At 45.6% G+C, this 21,636-nt stretch overlaps 1 protein-coding gene across 1 annotated transcript in view; it reads left to right on the top strand.

Annotated features, from left to right (window-relative positions):
* Positions 1-21,636, top strand: part of UVRAG (UV radiation resistance associated) — a 312,834-nt gene that overhangs the window by 66,290 nt on the left and 224,908 nt on the right. The window contains exons 2-3 of the mRNA XM_069203880.1: positions 8,974-9,091; positions 14,240-14,274. Of these exons, the coding sequence (XP_069059981.1) occupies positions 8,974-9,091; positions 14,240-14,274 (153 nt within the window). The remainder of the gene's footprint in view (positions 1-8,973; positions 9,092-14,239; positions 14,275-21,636) is intronic.

Here is a 21,636-nt window from a genome sequence, read left to right on the forward strand (position 1 = left end):
GATTGACCCTAGCAAATCACTAGGCACCGGGGATTTGTTTTTTGGCGCCGATGTCACGCAGGGGGGAGCGACCCCGTAGGCAAGGGTCGCTCCCGGGGGGGGGTGTTGGGGGGGCAAATCACCCCTCCTTGGATTCCCCTAGGTCTCTAGTTTTCAGAAATGCACAGGTTTGGTAGGTTTCCCTAGGTGGCGGCTGAGCTAGAGGCCAAAATCTACAGGTAGTCACTTTGCTAAAAACAGCTCTGTTTTCTGTGATATGTCCACGTTGTGTTTTGGGGCATATCCTGTCGCGGGCGCTAGGCCTACCCACACAAGTGAGGTATCATTTTTATCGGGAGACTTGGGGGAACGCTGGGTAGAAGGAAATTTGTGGCTCCTCTCAGATTCCAGAACTTTCTGCCACAGAAATGTGAGTAACATGTGTATTTTTAGCCAAATTTTGAGGTTTGCAAAGGATTCTGGGTAACAGAACCTGGTCCGAGCCCCGCAAGTCACCCCTCCTTGGATTCCCCTAGGTCTCTAGTTTTCAGAAATGCACAGGTTTGGTAGGTTTCCCTAGGTGCCAGCCGAGCTAGAGGCCAAAATCTACAGGTAGGCACTTTGCAAAAAACACCTCTGTTTTTTTCCAAAATTTAGGATGTGTCCACGTTGCGCTTTGGGGTGTTTCCTGTCGCCGGCGCTAGGCCTACCCACGCAAGTGAGGTATCATTTTTATCGGGAGACTTGGGGGAACGCTGGGTGGAAGGAAATTTGTAGCTCCTCTCAGATTCCAGAACTTTCTGCCACAGAAATGTGAGGGACATGTGTTTTTTTAGCCAAATTTTGAGGTTTGCAAAGGATTCTGGGTAACAGAACCTGGTCCGAGCCACACAAGTCACCCCTCCTTGGATTCCCCTAGGTCTCTAGTTTTCAGAAATGTACAGGTTTGGTAGGTTTCCCTAGGTGCCGGCTGAGCTAGAGGCCAAAATCTACAGGTAGTCACTTTGCGAAAAACAGCTCTGTTTTCTGTGATATGTCCACGTTGTGTTTTGGGGCATATCCTGTCGCGGGCGCTAGGCCTACCCACACAAGTGAGGTATCATTTTTATCGGGAGACTTGGGGGAACGCTGGGTAGAAGGAAATTTGTGGCTCCTCTCAGATTCCAGAACTTTCTGCCACAGAAATGTGAGTAACATGTGTATTTTTAGCCAAATTTTGAGGTTTGCAAAGGATTCTGGGTAACAGAACCTGGTCCGAGCCCCGCAAGTCACCCCTCCTTGGATTCCCCTAGGTCTCTAGTTTTCAGAAATGCACAGGTTTGGTAGGTTTCCCTAGGTGCCAGCCGAGCTAGAGGCCAAAATCTACAGGTAGGCACTTTGCAAAAAACACCTCTGTTTTTTTCCAAAATTTAGGATGTGTCCACGTTGCGCTTTGGGGTGTTTCCTGTCGCCGGCGCTAGGCCTACCCACGCAAGTGAGGTATCATTTTATCGGGAGACTTGGGGGAACGCTGGGTGGAAGGAAATTTGTAGCTCCTCTCAGATTCCAGAACTTTCTGCCACAGAAATGTGAGGGACATGTGTTTTTTTAGCCAAATTTTGAGGTTTGCAAAGGATTCTGGGTAACAGAACCTGGTCCGAGCCACACAAGTCACCCCTCCTTGGATTCCCCTAGGTCTCTAGTTTTCAGAAATGTACAGGTTTGGTAGGTTTCCCTAGGTGCCGGCTGAGCTAGAGGCCAAAATCTACAGGTAGTCACTTTACTAAAAACAGCTCTGTTTTCTGTGATATGTCCACGTTGTGTTTTGGGGCATATCCTGTCGCGGGCGCTAGGCCTACCCACACAAGTGAGGTATAATTTTTATCGGGAGACGTGGGGGAACGCTGGGTGGAAGGAAATTTGTGGCTCCTCTCAGATTCCAGAACTTTCTGCCACAGAAATGTGAGGAACATGTGTTTTTTTTAGCCAAATTTTGAGGTTTGCAAAGGATTCTGGGTAACAGAACCTGGTCCGAGCCCCGCAAGTCACCCCTCCTTGGATTCCCCTAGGTCTCTAGTTTTCAGAAATGCACAGGTTTGGTAGGTTTCCCTAGGTGGCGGCTGAGCTAGAGGCCAAAATCTACAGGTAGTCACTTTGCTAAAAACAGCTCTGTTTTCTGTGATATGTCCACGTTGTGTTTTGGGGCATATCCTGTCGCGGGCGCTAGGCCTACCCACACAAGTGAGGTATCATTTTTATCGGGAGATGTGGGGGAACGCTGGGTGGAAGGAAATTTGTGGCTCCTCTCAGATTCCAGAACTTTCTGCCACAGAAATGTGAGGAACATGTGTTTTTTTAGCCAAATTTTGAGATTTGCAAAGGATTCTGGGTAACAGAACCTGGTCCGAGCCCCGCAAGTCACCCCTCCTTGGATTCCCCTAGGTCTCTAGTTTTCAGAAATGCACAGGTTTGGTAGGTTTCCCTAGGTGGCGGCTGAGCTAGAGGCCAAAATCTACAGGTAGTCACTTTGCTAAAAACAGCTCTGTTTTCTGTGATATGTCCACGTTGTGTTTTGGGGCATATCCTGTCGCGGGCGCTAGGCCTACCCACACAAGTGAGGTATCATTTTTATCGGGAGACATGGGGGAACGCTGGGTGGAAGGAAATTTGTGGCTCCTCTCAGATTCCAGAACTTTCTGCCACAGAAATGTGTGGAACATGTGTTTTTTTAGCCAAATTTTGAGGTTTGCAAAGGATTCTGGGTAACAGAACCTGGTCCGAGCCCCGCAAGTCACCCCTCCTTGGATTCCCCTAGGTCTCTAGTTTTCAGAAATGCACAGGTTTGGTAGGTTTCCCTAGGTGGCGGCTGAGCTAGAGGCCAAAATCTACAGGTAGTCACTTTGCGAAAAACAGCTCTGTTTTCTGTGATATGTCCACGTTGTGTTTTGGGGCATATCCTGTCGCGGGCGCTAGGCCTACCCACACAAGTGAGGTATCATTTTTATCGGGAGACGTGGGGGAACGCTGGGTGGAAGGAAATTTGTGGCTCCTCTCAGATTCCAGAACTTTCTGCCACAGAAATGTGAGGAACGTGTTTTTTTTAGCCAAATTTTGAGGTTTGCAAAGGATTCTGGGTAACAGAACCTGGTCCGAGCCCCGCAAGTCACCCCTCCTTGGATTCCCCTAGGTCTCTAGTTTTCAGAAATGCACAGGTTTGGTAGGTTTCCCTAGGTGGCGGCTGAGCTAGAGGCCAAAATCTACAGGTAGTCACTTTGCTAAAAACAGCTCTGTTTTCTGTGATATGTCCACGTTGTGTTTTGGGGCATATCCTGTCGCGGGCGCTAGGCCTACCCACACAAGTGAGGTATCATTTTTATCGGGAGATGTGGGGGAACGCTGGGTGGAAGGAAATTTGTGGCTCCTCTCAGATTCCAGAACTTTCTGCCACAGAAATGTGAGGAACATGTGTTTTTTTAGCCAAATTTTGAGATTTGCAATCGATTCTGGGTAACAGAACCTGGTCCGAGCCCCGCAAGTCACCCCTCCTTGGATTCCCCTAGGTCTCTAGTTTTCAGAAATGCACAGGTTTGGTAGGTTTCCCTAGGTGGCGGCTGAGCTAGAGGCCAAAATCTACAGGTAGTCACTTTGCTAAAAACAGCTCTGTTTTCTGTGATATGTCCACGTTGTGTTTTGGGGCATATCCTGTCGCGGGCGCTAGGCCTACCCACACAAGTGAGGTATCATTTTTATCGGGAGACATGGGGGAACGCTGGGTGGAAGGAAATTTGTGGCTCCTCTCAGATTCCAGAACTTTCTGCCACAGAAATGTGTGGAACATGTGTTTTTTTAGCCAAATTTTGAGGTTTGCAAAGGATTCTGGGTAACAGAACCTGGTCCGAGCCCCGCAAGTCACCCCTCCTTGGATTCCCCTAGGTCTCTAGTTTTCAGAAATGCACAGGTTTGGTAGGTTTCCCTAGGTGGCGGCTGAGCTAGAGGCCAAAATCTACAGGTAGTCACTTTGCGAAAAACAGCTCTGTTTTCTGTGATATGTCCACGTTGTGTTTTGGGGCATATCCTGTCGCGGGCGCTAGGCCTACCCACACAAGTGAGGTATCATTTTTATCGGGAGACGTGGGGGAACGCTGGGTGGAAGGAAATTTGTGGCTCCTCTCAGATTCCAGAACTTTCTGCCACAGAAATGTGAGGAACATGTGTTTTTTTAGCGAAATTTTGAGGTTTGCAAAGGATTCTGGGTAACAGAACCTGGTCCGAGCCCCGCAAGTCACCCCTCCTTGGATTCCCCTAGGTCTCTAGTTTTCAGAAATGCACAGGTTTGGTAGGTTTCCCTAGGTGGCGGCTGAGCTAGAGGCCAAAATCTACAGGTAGTCACTTTGCTAAAAACAGCTCTGTTTTCTGTGATATGTCCACGTTGTGTTTTGGGGCATATCCTGTCGCGGGCGCTAGGCCTACCCACACAAGTGAGGTATCATTTTTATCGGGAGACGTGGGGGAACGCTGGGTGGAAGGAAATTTGTGGCTCCTCTCAGATTCCAGAACTTTCTGCCACAGAAATGTGAGGAACATGTGTTTTTTTAGCCAAATTTTGAGGTTTGCAAAGGATTCTGGGTAACAGAACCTGGTCCGAGCCCCGCAAGTCACCCCTCCTTGGATTCCCCTAGGTCTCTAGTTTTCAGAAATGCACAGGTCTGGTAGGTTTCCCTAGGTGGCGGCTGAGCTAGAGGCCAAAATCTACAGGTAGTCACTTTGCTAAAAACAGCTCTGTTTTCTGTGATATGTCCACGTTGTGTTTTGGGGCATATCCTGTCGCGGGCGCTAGGCCTACCCACACAAGTGAGGTATCATTTTTATCGGGAGACGTGGGGGAACGCTGGGTGGAAGGAAATTTGTGGCTCCTCTCAGATTCCAGAACTTTCTGCCACAGAAATGTGAGGAACATGTGTTTTTTTAGCGAAATTTTGAGGTTTGCAAAGGATTCTGGGTAACAGAACCTGGTCCGAGCCCCGCAAGTCACCCTCCTTGGATTCCCCTAGGTCTCTAGTTTTCAGAAATGCACAGGTTTGGTAGGTTTCCCTAGGTGGCGGCTGAGCTAGAGGCCAAAATCTACAGGTAGTCACTTTGCTAAAAACAGCTCTGTTTTCTGTGATGTGTCCACGTTGTGTTTTGGGGCATATCCTGTCGCGGGTGCTAGGCCTACCCACACAAGTGAGGTATCATTTTTATCGGGAGACGTGGGGGAACGCTGGGTGGAAGGAAATTTGTGGCTCCTCTCAGATTCCATAACTTTCTGCCACAGAAATGTGAGGAACATGTGTTTTTTTAGCCAAATTTTGAGGTTTGCAAAGGATTCTGGGTAACAGAACCTGGTCCGAGCCACACAAGTCAACCCTCCTTGGATTCCCCTAGGTCTCTAGTTTTCAGAAATGCACAGGTTTGGTAGGTTTCCCTAGGTGGCGGCTGAGCTAGAGGCCAAAATCTACAGGTAGTCACTTTGCTAAAAACAGCTCTGTTTTCTGTGATGTGTCCATGTTGTGTTTTGGGCATATCCTGTCGCGGGTGGTAGGCCTACCCACACAAGTGAGGTACCATTTTTATCGGGAGACTTGGGGGAACATAGATTAGCAAAACAAGTACTATTGCCCCTTGTCTTTCTCTACATTTTTTCCTTCCAAATATAGGAGTGTGTGTAAAAAAGACATCTATTTGAGAAATTCCCTGTAATTCACGTGCTACTATGGTCACCCCGGAATTCAGAGATGTGCAAATAACCACTGCTCCTCAACACCTTATCTTGTGCCCTTTTTGGAAATGCAAAGGTTTTCTTGATAGCAATTTTTTACTCCTTATATTTCAGCAAATGAATTGCTTTATACCCGGTATAGAATGAAAACGCACTGCAGGGTGCAGCTCATTTATTGGCTCTGGGTTCCTCGGGTTCTTGATGAACCTACAAGCCCTATATATCCCCGCAACCAGAGGAGTCCAGCAGACGTAACGGTATATTGCTTTCGATAATCTGACATTGCAGGGAAAAGTTACAGAGTAAAACGTAGAGAAAAATTGATGGTTTTTTCACCTCCATTTCAATATTTTTCTTTTTCAGCTGTTATTTTCTGTAGGAAACCCTTGTAGGATCTACACAAATGACCCCTTGCTGAATTCAGAATTTTGTCTACTTTTCAGAAATGTTTAGGTTTCTGGGATCCAGCATTGGTTTCATGACCATTCCTGTCACTGACTGGAAGGAGGCTGAAAGCACAAAAAATTGCACAAATGGGGTATGCCCCAGTAAAATGCCAAAATTGTGTTGAAAAATTGGGTTTTCTGATTCAAGTCTGCCTGTTCCTGAAAGCTGGGAAGCTGCTGAGTTTAGCACCGCAAACCCTTTGTTGATGCCATTTTCAGGGGAAAAACCACAAGCCTTCTTCTGCAGCCACTTTTTCCAATTTTTTTGAAAAAAACGAAATTTTCACTGTATTTTGGCCAATTTCTTGGCCTCCTTCAAGGGAACCCACAAAGTCTGGGTACCTCTAGAATCCCTAGGATGTTGGAAAAAAAGGACGCAAATTTGGCTTGGTTAGCTTATGTGGACAAAAAGTTATGAGGGCCTAAGCGCGAACTGCCCCAAATAGGCAAAAAAAGGCCCGGCACAGGAGGGGGAAAAGGCCTGGCAGCGAAGGGGTTAAGAACATTATTTCAAACTACTTCAACTCCTACAGGCTGAACCACCGCTTTTGGGGAGATAACTGCTTACTAGTCAGTGCACAGCATGTGTATCTGCAGCTACACATGCCATCGAACGGAAAATGTCACTTACCCAGTGTACATCTGTTCGTGGCATGAGTCGCTGCAGATTCACATGCGCCCACCCGCCTCCCCGGGAGCCTGTAGCCGTTTAGAAGTAGATCTTCAACATTTGTAAATATATTACTTTAACCTTTATTATGTACATACGTATTCATTCCATTCCATGGGCACTATTACTAACATACACAACTCCTACCTCACCCTCTGCGGGGAAAACAATCTAAGATGGAGTCGATGCCCATGCGCAATGGAATCGAAGTGGGAGGAGTCCCTCGGTCTCGTGACTCGAAAAGACTTCTTCGAAGAAAAACAACTTGTAACACTCCGAGCCCAACACCAGACGGCGGACTGTGCACAGCATGTGAATCTGCAGCGACTCATGCCACGAACAGATGTACACTGGGTAAGTGACATTTTCCATATATATATATATATATATATGTGTGTGTATATGTGTATATAATGCACGCAAGAACATTTGTATGGTGAACTGAAGTGCCTGTGACGCTATTGCAGCTATATGGAAATTAAGCGCTCCAGTTCAGGAAGTTATTTTATGGAATTGTGCATTATGGGAGTTGGAGTTTGGCTATTGAAGTCACATGACTGTATTCAAAAAGCACTGGCTCACTCACACCTGCTCTTACTTACCTGTGAACAAGGCATGCTGTTGCCGAAACGCGTCAGGATTTTTTGTCTTGCTGCTCAGAATTGCTATTAAATGCTTGGATTTTAACATGGACTGGTGCCTGGGCTTTTCGTTTTTGGGAGATATTTTTTGTGGGATGCTTCGCCCCAGTATCCCAGGCCGCCCTGCAGGGTCTGTGGCCCCTTACGGAGCAGGAGGTGACAATGATAGTTTTATGGAAGGGGCCCGACCCGCTGTCCTTCATGCAAACAAGGCATTTATCCGAGAAATATATTGCGATGGAGGTGAGCAAGGGCTAGGAGGGAGACAATGTGCCTCTCCTCTTACTTTTCATGTATTCCTTGTATAGCTGTTATCATGCTGGGCAGCAACTGTAAAAGCAAGTCGACTATCAAGTAATGGATACCTAATGCACATAAGAACATTTGTATGGTGAACTGAAGTGCCTGTGACGCTATTGCAGCTATATGGAAATTAAGCGCTCCAGTTCAGGAAGTTATTTTATGGAATTGTGCATTATGGGAGTTGGAGTTTGGCTATTGAAGTCACATGACTGTGTATTTAAAAAGCACTGGCTCACTCACACCTGTTCTTACTTACCTGTGAACAAGGCATGCTGTTGCCGAAACGCATCAGGATTTTTTGTCTTGCTGCTCAGAATTGCTATTAAATGCTTGGATTTTAACATGGACTGGTGCCTGGGTTTTTCGTTTTTGGGAGATATTTTCTGTGGGATGCTTCGCCCCAGTATCCCAGGCCGCCCTGCAGGGTCTATATATCTATATATATACATATACACATATTCTCTCTCTCTCTCTTCTCTCTCTCTTCTCTCTCTCTTCTCTCTCTCTTCTCTCTCTCTTCTCTCTCTCTTCTCTCTCTCTCTTCTCTCTCTTCTCTCCCCCCCCCCCTCATGTGGCCCGAGAGGGGTGGTGCAAAAAGCCGGTAATTATAATTTCATAAAAATAGCACGTTCAGGAAAAGTGAAAGCCATATTTAATCGAAGAACAACGCGTTTCGGCTGACACTGCAGCCTTGGTCACGTGAAAGTTTCAGAAAGCCAGCTTGCATGTTGCTATTACTCTTATAATAATGGAACCCATCATACATCTGTTTTTGTGCTTAAATGTAGTGTTTTTTATTGATGTGTATAAGTTAGGGTATAGATATGGAAATGTTGGTTAAAGTCCATACAATTATCCTGACATATGGATCATTAAATCAAATGGAACATGCCTAGTGACTAGACGATCTGGGATCTACCAAAATTTACACTAAGTGATATCTCATCTTTCCAGAACAGCATGTTTGCACACTTCTGGTTGTTATACTCTGGGTGTGTCAGTTGTCTGTGTTCCTTGTAGTAGAAAATTCAGCAACAATTGATTGCATTGCTTTACCCAAATGTTTTTACTATTTCAGTCACCATTAAGAGATGTTGAAATGACTTGTCAATCTTGTTTTTATTACTATTTCTTGAATAATTCATCATAAAATATATTCTTCAGCTCTTTAATTATATGCATGTTGCTTTGATTTAGCGGCGATTGCGCCATCTGCGAAGCATAGCTGCTCGGAACATTGTCAACAGAAATGGGCATCGTCTTCTTGACACATACTTCACTCTTCACTTGTGTGACAATTCAAAGATATTCCGAGGTAAGACACTTGATCCTACACTTACCAAATGCCTCTAAATTTGTGAGGGGTAATTTCTTCACTTTTATCCTCTATTCCGCGGTTGGTTATGTACATAGAAGTGATAGTCCACTAATGTGAATATTTTGTCCAGTGTCAAATACTGTACGTGAAATATTGTGCTGATCGAGGTTTCAGTTTGTTGTAGTATTCTTCTGCGAGTGCTTCAGGTTGGATAGTGTTTAATCTTATGCACCTGCACATTGCATAAGTGTCACCACCTTCATTTTGGATCTTGTGAACAAGGGAGAGGTGGGTGACAGTGGCCCCAAAATTGGGGCTGTCTTTGTAGTTCACCATGTTGCATCATAGAGATGTACAGTTGGGCTCACATCTTGGTAATAGCTTTTGGTGTGGGTGTGCGACAGAAGGCAGAGATGCTGCAATGAAATCTAAAAAATCTGGGCCCTCCAACATATTTTGCACATACCGTGATGCCAGAGATAATTGCATCTCCCAGTGCCTTTCCCCAGCACAATACCAGCCTCTTATAAAGCCACAGGACCTGCTTTTCCATAGTGCTGCATTTGCCTCCATACGCTATGCACTGGAGAGGAATTTGCTGATGGTTTTTACCTGTATTGCACATTGCAGGGTATTGCACAGACACATGCCCAACTGTGTCTACGTCCTTTGCCTCTCTATAGCATTTCTGAGGCTCTCCTATGTGCTAGTCAGCAGTTCACTGCCACAGTAATTGCGAGTAGACTCACGCAGGTGAGAATGCTGTCTCCAGATTTCTTTTTAGTTTATACACTTAATAACAATGCACAGAGGCATTTCAGCATTCTCATCCATGCATTCAACACGATTCCAGGATCACAGATAACAACATTTGTTGCCCATTTACAGGAAGACTTGCCATGTCAAATTACACCTGTTTGGTAAGGGGTGCACACCTGAAATCTTGATGATGTAGATTTTGTTCACCAAAACTGTTTCCACATCATTTTACTCTGTCCTTCTGGAAAGGGAATCGAAACAACTAAGTGCTATGACTAGGTGGAAGGGAGACTGTCCCCACCACCAGATATAGAGCCTTATCCTTATATAAAAAAAAAAGTGTTAACCTACACATACGAGCAGGTCCCATCCAAATGAAATAGCACTACTCAAAGACATCTGTACTACAGCCTGGACCAGAACGTGCAGACAGGACCAAAACGTGCACACACAACACACTCTACTGGACACATAACCAACGTAAACCTCTAAAAAGTGATAAAAGGAATGGTGAATTAATCTCAGTCAGAGGCGATATTGAGGACCACATTCCAGTTCGTTGTGTTTGACCTTTGTACTACTCTAGACAGGAACAGCCATATGCACAATTGTCTTGGGTCCTGCTGTAATAGGAACAGTCCAGCTTAGAATGCTAGGCCAGGTGCCCTCCTAATGAGAATATAAGTAACCCAATACCAGTTTCTGCCTAATCATTGATGTGCTTCTCTACGGTTATGCTCTATAGGGAATCCAAAAAGATTGACTGTCTAGATAAAATCGTTCATTGAATATAATATACCTCTAGGTCCTTTATACACATGTACTTTGAAACATGCGACCAAGATACTGCCTGTTCTTGGAGGACGTTTGGGCTTTCCTTGCTTAAAATGTACATGATTGCCAGGATGCGGCCAAAAACATTCTTAGGGGAGGTCTTGACACCACACATTGTATTGGCTGTGCCAAGGACACCAGTGTTGCCCGACAATGTGCTTGGATGCATGCTCCTAGGTATTCTTCAGACTTCCAGATGTCATTGAATGATATGGCCTTTACAGAGGCTGCCTGTTTCGAGCAAAGGCTGATTTGGCCCGAGAACTTTAAGGATAGTCAGGCTATGGCCTGTTCCTTGGGGCTACTTTTCCCAGCTCACCAGTTCACCACAGTAGCAGAGATTCTATAGATACTCGAAGGGCCTTCCCAGTGACAGAGACACCCCTCTCAGCCTGTTCAGCAGTCTGCCCAGCCTTGTCAGATTTCCAGAGGTGGCAGTGGCCATGTCCATAGGCAAATACATTAGTCCTCACCCTCTTTCTTGCCAGTGCTAAGCCACTTTAGTTCTCCATCCAAGAGTTTTATGGGGCCAGTTAGGGGAAGAATCAGGTTCTGGCCACCTGGCTGGCATACAGTTACTTAAGACCAATAGTTCTTTCATGTTAAGCTTGAATGCACATTCCCCGTTTTGTCCACCCTTCCCCCAGTTCCACCAGCTTGTGGCCAGACTCTTGCAAGGCATGCCACCATCCTAGCCAGGGAAGTCCAGACACCACCTGCCAAGGTGCAATTGAAATGTGGTTCCTGAGGTAAAGAGGAGCACAAGATAGTACTTTGGTTTTTAAGGAAGGAAGTGAATTTGAGACTATTAGACCTCAGTCTTGTGACGAACGTCATCCAAAAGGACTAGTTCAGGATGCTCATGTTGGTTCATGTCTAGTCGCCTTTGGATCCTGAAGACTGGATGGTGGCCTGGGACTTTCAAGCATTGTATACTCTGTGCCGATCTAGCTGTTTCACTGCTGTTTCCTCTGGTTTGTTATGTGATTGGCGCACTTGTGGTTTACTTCTCTACCGTAGCTCAGCTTCCCAGATGTTCATGTAGAAGAATTAGGTGGTGACAGCTCTTTTACAGGACAAATATACAAATATTCTCATAACTTCAATGCTTGTTGCTGAAAGCGGGCTTTCCTCAGTCAGTCTGAGACCATTTATAAACAGCAGTTTTTTTCCAGTCAGTATTGGGGTTCTCCATCAATGAACTAAAATCCAATCTTGAGCCTGTGTAGAGAATCCTCTCTTTAGGGCACATCCGTGGCACTGTCTATTTCAAGGTTATTCCACCTCTGAAGCAAATCTGGGATATTGAGGCTATGATTCTTAGATTTCAGGTAAAAGCCTTGCATCCAGCCTGGATAGTTCTGAGGCTTTTTGGTCCTCTGACCTTGAGCATACCCCTGGTACCTCTACCCCTCATGCTGGGTTTAGTTTGTTTCCAGTTTGTTCCAGATATGAGCACAGATATGGTTGATCCTCTTTGAGTCAAGCTGTCGGATATGCTTTTATTTATTTTGTTTTTTTACCTGGCAAGGCTTTTCTGTGGGCTGAGTTAAAGAATACTTACCACCCCTTTTGGCTGCTCTTTTTTTGCCTGATCACATCTCTTTATTCAATTCACTCTTTCTCATGCACGTCTCAAAAGGGAATTCTTGAAAGGTTTCTTCCTGCTCCTTTTATTGCGCCACAGTGCTCCCTTAATTTGGGCCATACCTTTTTGATGTGCGCACCTTCTGAGCATATGCACAGTTGCACTGAAAGACTTTTCTCCCTCTAGATTTTCTCAATGTCATAATTTCTGTGAGTTGAGAGTGAATTGCAGTTGTCCTCTATTCAGCTGCAGTATACAACCTTTTTTAATGGCATGTTGGTGCTTCAGACTAGTGTTCTTTATTCCTGTATTGGTGTTATCTTTTCATGGGAAGGTTATTTTGCCCTTTCTGTCCTGCAGGACTTCCTTGTTTGAAGTCTTTCCTAAGATCACTTCCACCATTGGTATTCATTTGGTATTGATTCAAAAGTAGAGGAATTTGGGTTTAGAAGTATCCATTAGGTGAACACTTTGCTTGCCTTTGTAAACACAATGTTTGGTGGATTTGCTATCTAACTGCTGATTCATCACTGCTCACCCATCCCCCTGTGCTGTGAAGTGGACGTGTGGTAGGTTATAAGGTGCCAAATAAGAATTGACACACTGCCAACTCTCTTAATTTTCAATAGCTCGATGTCCGATGGCATGGAAACCATCTGTTAGTATACTGACATCAGTCTGCAAGAGTGCCAGTTATATGCAGTTTTGTGTTGTCCCTTTCCGGAGTGGGATGGATTTGTCATGAATTGTGATGGCGCCACAAGCTGGTGCTCAAGAGCTAATGCACAAAGTTTTCCAGATCTAACCTGGGTTTAGGAAGGACTCAAAAGGTCTGCAGCAAGATAGATTTTCAACCTAACAGAGTACTACCAAAACTAAACTTGTTAGCGTGGTGTTTGGATCTTCTGGCCCTCCTTCTAACCCGAGTAGGATGTGCAAGTGTTGTCAATTCTGAGAGTCCTGCAGGACCTCTGCATGAGCAGCAAGATTAGTACCCTTTCAAACAGTCTAACGCTTTATGTTTTAGAGTAGTCTGAGTTGTTCCTAATGTGGAACTGCTTTTTGTAGGGGGCGGTGTCCCTGACTTAAACACTTGTTTCTTTTATCAAATGGAGCAGTATTTCTTTTATTTATTTATTTATTTTTTGGGTTGGCCCTTTTTATTTATGGGTATGTCATGCGTATTAGGAAGCTATGCTGATAAACAATCCTTTGCTCCAAGCAAAAAAGAAAAGGTTAGAAAAAAAAGGTAAAATCAGCCTCGAAAAGCTGTCGAACTTACTTTTAATACGTCAGAGTGGTTGACGAGAGGTATTCTCATTTTCTGTGACTGCTATAAAAACCTGCAGCATTCACCTTCTCTTGTTCAAACCTGCTGTGGTCAGCATATACTCAGCGTAAATGGAGTATGCGCCTAATCTGCCATCTCCCTGAAAGTGGAGCTGGTTTTTCACTTACGTTTTCATCTATTTCAAGGCCTTCCTATGAGGAGCATCTCCCCCCTTAAAAAGGAAGCATTGTTTAGTGATTCTAACTTGATCTGGGACATAGTGTTCCTTAAACAGAGTATTTACATTCCTAGTCACTTTCATTAGATTGACAAGCATGTACTTTTATTAGTTATTGCAAATGGTTTTAATAAAATAATTTCACCCTGAGTCAAGCTAGAGCTGTTGTCCTCGCACATTCCACGAGGAGCTGTTTAGCTAGCCATCTAGAAATCAAGAGATTTATTGTTTGGTAAATATCTTCATGGCAGACCTGTGGTTGTGTTTGGGACCTTCACCTGTTGCTGTACAACGTTTGTGTGCTAGCATGCTGACAGCACACAAAGAAGCAAACTGATAATACAGTTGAGTATTTTTCACACTATATAAACATCAGCACATAATTAGGAACATGCTCACTTTATTTAGAAATTCAGTCAGCGTTTCTCCCTTAATGTCCTTTTTCTTTTTTTTCAGAATTTTACCAAAGTGAGGTGGTGAAAGACTCTTTGGTAAGTTCCAGTATTGTTTTAAACTCACCATTATGGTCTTTAGGAGAGAAGATACAAATTTTTCTCTTTTACTTATTTCAGTAGTTTGAATGCCATATTTCGGTTTTTCGTCTCTAAAAAATGAATAACTGTGTATACAAGGACAAACAAGCTAGACGTGTCTTGGAGGCTTTGAAAACTGCAGGCTGTTACCTGGTCGACAAAATACTGCATATATTAATTAAACAAATAGACTGGCAATTATTTACATGGGTAAGATTATACTTGCTGCTAAAAGAAGTTTCTTAAGTTGGTACTTTCTAGGGAGCATCTAATGGTGTGGCATTGCTAGTCATAAGAGCAACAGAATGTCTAAGCAGAAAAAGACAGGTTGGGGAGGGTTGTGATAAGTGTGTGGTGAGCCGACTGGCCCCTTGATGATTTGTCATTTAGGGACAGCTTGGCCCTATCTGTCACTGATAAGGTTGCTTTCTTTATGAGGTACTAGAAGGCATAGGGAAAGAGAAATCAGTTAAACGGATCTACAGAGTTGTGGAAGGTGTTGTCTTGTTAGTGTAAGTTGGTGCCTCTGCGATTGTCGGACCCATGAGTTAAGAAACGGATACATTGTTGATTGTTCCCCTGCTGTTTGGTTGGCTTTCACTGCTGCAGCTGTTCGCTTTCATGTAACATTTGAGTCCTTCAGCGTCATAGTTTGGATTTCTGTTATTTAGTCCAGTTCTCATTGTGACTTGTGCAGCTTAGGAAAATAGCTGCTTTCTATTCGTCTTCCACTGACCGTTTCATACTGCAAAATTGTTTTTTTAAATTTCAAACAGTGCTCAGCATACAGTTTTAACACGTCATGACCACAGTGAAAACATCACGTGTGAGGTATACAATATCATCAACGAACTAGCCAGCTTTGCGTGACCACCTTACCATCACAATCCCATAGGGCGAACACTACAGTTCCATTATTACCCCACCGTTGCCTCGGGGAGTCACTTTCACCCGCCCCTGGTTATCCCCCATCTCTCTGTAGGAAACCCACTTAGACCATATTTTCTCATACTTCTTCATGCAGCCCCAGCTTTTGTAGACCGCTTGGTGGCAGCAGTCCAGGTCCTGCTCTCAGTCTGAAACCCCCGGGGGACTCCTCGCTCCCCACCCCCTGGCAGTATTCCCCTTGGCACCCCTGGCTGCCATTGCAGCCAGATCTTTGTGACCTAGGCCATCACTTGTCCCCCGTGATGTCAAGGATCAACCACCCTGCCTCCAGCGGTATGTGTAGCCCTGTTACGTTGCCCATAATTTGTACCACCTTTTCCCAGCATCCTTGAACCATCGGACATTCCCATAGGATGTGAAAAAAGAATACCACTTCTCCACAGCCCCTTACACACAGATTGGAGTCATTAAGTCCCATTCTATATAGCAGCGATCTGTAATAGTATGCTCTGTGTCGGACCCTTAGCTGTATCAGTTGAAAGTGGGCCCTTATGGCTACCTCTCTGGGGCTCTGAACCGCCTCAGCCCAATCCTCATCTTCAATTGTTCCCAAATCGCCCTCCCAAGCCACCTGCAATGACCGCATAGGATCTGGGGAGTAGTTCATGATTTTCCCTGTGTGTCAGGGAGATGGCATTATTCGTTATGGGCTCTGACAGCAGTCTATCCTCCAGTGGAGACGTCTCTAGCAGTTGTTCCCCCCCAGTATGTGTCTGCGCAGCGCATGTCGAAGCTGTAAGAATCTGTAGTGTTCAGACTGTCCCATCTCGTATTCCCTCTCCAGGTCCTCAAAAGGCAGCAGCGCCCCTCCCCCTCAGACATCCCCAAGGTATTCTATCCCAATCGGCTCCCATTTCCTGAAACCATGGAGTTTTCCAACCTCCTGCAGCAGTTTGCTGTCCCACATTGGGGTTCGATTTGTAAGCTTACCCTCCCAGCCCAAGAATCTGTTGGCCTCCGTCCAGGCCCTCTCCACCGACTGAGTATGGAACTGCATCTAATCCAACTGTCCTCTGTCGTGTAGGATTGACGGGTATCCCCAGCCTCCCATTGCCTCTCTGTCCACTCGCAATGACGGTTCATCCCCTTCCGTGAACACCCAGTCATTTATCATGCACAGCTGCGCTGCCCAATAGTAGGCTTGTATGTCCAGGACTGCCAGCCCACCTTCGAACACACCTCTCTGGAGTTTAGTCAGAGATGCGTGAACTACCCCGTCCCATAGAAGATTCCTCAGCTCACAATTAATGCTTCGAAACACCATGGGCGGCACCCTGAAAGGCTGGTAGTTTGGAGGCTGTATAGTAGCTGTGGGGGAGCCATCTCGAAGAGCACAGCACGCCCCATCAGGGACACCAGGAATTCTCCAGTGGGAGACATCAGCCTTAAGGCGCCGCAAGTTCTCTTCCATAAATCTGTTCACATTGCGTGTTACATACATTCATAGATATTTGAACCCCTCTGCCGCCACCGGGGAATTACACAGCAGGGGGAATGTATGGGTGCCCCCCATCAGAGGGTAGACCAAGGACTTGTTCCAGTTAATCTGAAAGCCAGAATAGCTACCAAAGTTTTGAAAGATGTGGAGTAGCCTATCCACTGTGGTGCCAGGTTGTGTAGCTTACAGCAGGATATCGTTGGCATATAGGGAGATTCGTTCCTCCCATCCCCACTTTCCCTTGCACCAAAGGGTCCTGCCATATCCAGGGGGCTAGGGGCTCCAGTGCCAATACAAAAATCATGGGGGACAAGGGGCACCCCTGTCCTGTTCCCTGTGTAGAGCACATGGACGGGAAAGTGCCCCGTTCACTCTCACTCGCGCCAGGGGGATCTGGTACAGGAGTTGTATCCATTCGCAGAACTTGGGGTCAAATTCCAGTCCAGCCAGGGACGCAAATAGATACGGCCACTCTATACTGTTGAATGCTATCCTGGTATCAAGCGAGAGCACTACTGCGTCCTCATGGCCGGGGGACTTCGTCATGTGTAAGATCCCGTAGAGGTGTCTCAGATTAAGACTAGTGCCCCCCTGGGGCATAAACCCTGCTTGGTCCGGATGAATCACTGTTGTGATTTCCTTTTTCTGTCTATTGGCTAGGACCTTCGCCAGAATGTTAACATTCGCATTCAGCAGCAATATGGGCTAGTACGAACTGCAGGTCTCTGGGTATTTCCCCTTCTTCAGAATTACTATTATAGTGGCAATTCTCTGGTCCATAGGAAGGATCCCCTCTGTCCTAGCTGCCTGGAACATCTTCAACATGTATTTTGCGACGTCTATGGCTACGCATTTGTATAGCTCGACTGGTATGCCATTTGGCCTGGCCTCCTTCCTATACTGTAACTCCCGAATAGCTTGCCCGATTTCTTCCTCTGATAGGTCCTCCTCCAACTCTCCTCGGTCCTCACTCGAGAGGACCTGTAGGGAGAAATCTCTCAGGAAGTCTGCGCAGTCCTCATCTGAAAATGTAGCCCTGGACTCATACAGCCTCTCATAGTACTCTGCAAACGTTTCGGCTGTGTCCTCACTGTTAGTGTATGTCTCCACTGCCGTGTCTCGGATTGTCACCACCCAATCTTTCCCGCTGTCTCTCCCTGCAAGCCATGCTATTAAGTTGTTGGCCTTATCCCCCATGTTGTGCAAATGGCACTGGGTGGCAAGTGCATATGCTCTTGCCTTATTATCCACCAGATCCCTCAGCTCCTGCTGGCGAAGCCTGAGCCGATGACACTCTTCAGGGCTTTGCCAACCTCCCTGCAACACGCCTCCCAGAGGGTAGTTGGCAAGGTTACCGACCCATCATTGTCCTGGAAGTACGGAGTGGTCTTGTACCTTATCTTGTCACTGGAGGCAGGCTCTTTAAAGTGCCACGAGTCCAACCTTGGGGGTAGCCTCCAGTCCCTATTTGGGCTGCTGAGCGCCACCATCACTGGACGACCCTCGCGAGATGAGTAGCCCTGTGGAACTGTCCTGCGTGGGAGTGCAGTGTAAAGATGTAATCTATTTGTGAAAAGCTGTTGTGCCGAGAAATATGTATAGTAGTTTTCCCGCCAGCAGGCCTGCAGTCACTCTTTCTGCCACCTTGGGACCTCCCCGCTCACCTCACTGGCCGCCACCTTGTTGTTGGTCCTCCTGGGTGTCCTTCGGGCCAAGTGCTTCGCTCCCAGGCCCCACCTCCTCAGCCGCTGCCCGTCACAGGCCAAGCCGCTTCTCCGCTGCCAGTCTTTCTCACTGCTGCGACCTTGGGCGGTCGCCACCAGCCCCAACTGGCCTAGCCTCACTTGGTTTGCCCGGTGCCTCATTCCACTCACCGCTGGGGGGCCCGCTTCCAATCTCCGAATCGCCTTCGCCGGCTTCTTGTGCGTCTCTCCCCCTTTTTGGCCTTCGCTGCCCGAGACCTCTTTGCAGGCAATGCACCGGTCCCAGTCGCTCCCGTTGCAGATCCTTAACTTTCGAGGTGTCATAAGCCTTCAGTCTGCCTTGGGGGTGGGGGGCACCTTCTGGTCAGATGTAGTAGGATTGTCACGGATATCGGGGGTTATTTATGTGAGCTCCCTTGCATTGCGCACATCTTGGCTGCAGCCCCCCGCCCCCGCAACATTGTTAACATGACTATTTGCTCAAAGACTACTCCACAAGGATTTCATTATGAACCTTAGGCTAGATGTCCTACATTTCTAGTTCCAAAAAGTGATTGCAATTTGCCACTGTTTTGTGAGCCAACCTATCCACCAATAGGCCAGATGGCACAGTAAGGAAGCAGAGTGGTTCTTGGGGGTGGCGGCTTGCAAGAGTCTGCAAACCATCCTGCCTGTGATGGCTTTTGAATAAAAACCTATTGTTTGGAGCAGTCAGAAGTCCTTAAAGAAATGAAGGGTTCTTTTAAAAAGGATTGTTTTTTTCCAAACCGAGTTGATGGCTGTCTATTAGACATTTTTTATACTGTCAAATGCACTCAAACATAATGACCATTTACAAAGCAGTTTTAAAATGTTCAATAATAGTCAAACTGTAGTACGTATAAACAGTAAAACAAATGTGAAAAAGTGCAGCTACAGTTGACTGAATTAAGGGGATTCACCCTTATTACAGCTTAAAAATACCATGCCCAGCTACTTCAGATACCTGAAGGATGTAATGTAGGGGGGCAGCAGCAGCAGATTCCTGAATTTGACAAGGCCTTGTGTTAAAAGGGAACATAAAATGTTAGTACAACTAAGTCAGTGAGACATTAAAGTCTCAATTCAATACAGCTGGGTAGAAGCAAAGTATAGAAACGGGTAGAGCATCAACCATTACAAAAAATATATCTAAAGTTCCTGGATTATCCAGTTACAGAGCGTTAAAATGGGCCCCAGATCTGATCTAGGATTTGTTGCTGGTCTAACAGTCTGTAAACCACCTTTTTTTGCCATCGTTGCTAAATTGTTCATCCAGTTCCTGTTTGAGGTGGTACAGGGAGAGGAGTTGGAATTTCCATTTCTGTAGAAGTTCATTCAGATTTGAATCTATTCTTCGGCACCTAAACCATTTGTGCTTGATACTGAAGTTAAGAGTGGACAATCAGCCACTGTTTAGTGAAACGTTGTTCACATTTTTTTTTTTTTTAGTCCTATGTTGTTTGGAATATTCCCTGTGATCATGCTGATGACTTTCATTTATAACCTAATCATGTTAAGAGCCCTTTCACCATTTAGTGGTTTCACTTGGAAGCCTTGAATGTGGGTAAGTGTTTGATTATTTTTCACCGCCTGAGTGGTTCAGCAGTTAGTCATGAAGCTCCTGCTTCTGTGTTTTGAAAGTTATCCAACACAAGGGAAACCCATTAATGGGGACCAGGGGCAAACAATAGAACAAGGAACAGTGGCCCCTAGTCCCAACAGTATGAGGGGATTCTGTGAAGTCAAATGACAATTATAACCAAATAGTCAAAGCAAATTAAATGGCACAGTGAGTGCCAGTGTGTAACCACGTGCTTGGTGCCGTTTCATAAATGATACGTACATACATACAAGTCTGCAGCTCGGTTAGTCAACGACTGTTCAATCACAGTTTACTTCTGGGATCATCATCAGGACTCTAAATTACTGATGACTGGGGGAGTACATCTGAAGGCCCTGAAAAGGAAAATAACTGCTCAAAAGATATCAATGGAAAGGTTGGCCCATCTGAATATGTTGAGTAACCAATTCATGATGTCCTTTATTTTGAATTGACTATTGTTCCTTGTTCTGTGTTTTGAAAGACATTTTCAGCGTAGAAGTCAGACGTTAGCTGGCAGAAATTCCACTGGACCTTTCTTTTTTGGATACGAAAGCCAACTCTTAGATAAAAATCGATGATTGGCATAGTTTGCTAGATGAGCAAATGAGGCTGCTGACTTGGTACCTCAAAAACCCTTGTATTGCAACACTTATAATGCTTGCTTACCCCTATGTGAGGTACAGAAGCTGTTGCCTACATGAGTAGCATGCTACAACATGTACGGTGTGTGGTTAGAAGGATGTTTTTGTTTTGATCCTATGTGGAAAGTGTTTCTATGTTGTGTGTGATGACCAGTGTGGTGCGGTTGTTGTGTTATGGCACGCAGCATATAGCAGTGTGTTGGATGATGAAGTGTAAGAGAGATGTGCAGTGTTATGATTCTCAGTATGCTGTTAGCTTTGAACAGCTCTGCAGGTCACTTTATGATATTTCATACGGTGAAGCTGGTTACTCCACTGGGCTGTCCAGTCTGAGACTGGTCCTGAACTGCATGGTTGGGGGAGAGAGAAGTGGAGAGAACGGTAGGGATGGGCATGTTTTAATATCTCATATCTGAGTGTCTCTCTGATGTAACGTTGCAGTCGGGTTGTGTAGGTGTTTTGGGGCCTGCAGTGAATAGACCATATTAAGGTCCTCCAGCACTGTCCAGTAATGTGTGACAGATGTCTACAGTTTTTCCATACCTGTTCGTTTAGTGATGGCGAAGTGTTCCGCTGCACATTGCTGGTGATGGACATGCCTCAGAGCAGATATGCATTATGTGAATGTGATAGGTATCTTGCTTTCTGGTCACTCAAAGCAAATCCTTCCTCTGTACTATATGCCTGCTATGTGAGAACATGTTTCTCTGTGTGAGATATCAGTGTGCAATTTATGTAGTTTGTGTTCTGATAATTATGTATCAAACTGGAGTATTTTCTCTGCTTTCTCCTCCTTAATAGTCAGACAGAGCTCCCTCTGCTCCTGAAAACTCTGATGAACCTGTATCTTTAAATATTCTTCCTTTTGCTCCTGAACAAAAACAGATTGCGCTAGAAAAGAATATGGCCCCTCGCGTCAGAGATTCTGTTCAACGTTTGTCCAAAGAACTAAAATAAGTTTCACTC

This window comes from Pleurodeles waltl, chromosome 8 (assembly GCF_031143425.1).
Source record: "Pleurodeles waltl isolate 20211129_DDA chromosome 8, aPleWal1.hap1.20221129, whole genome shotgun sequence".
Lineage (NCBI taxonomy): Eukaryota > Metazoa > Chordata > Amphibia > Caudata > Salamandridae > Pleurodeles > Pleurodeles waltl.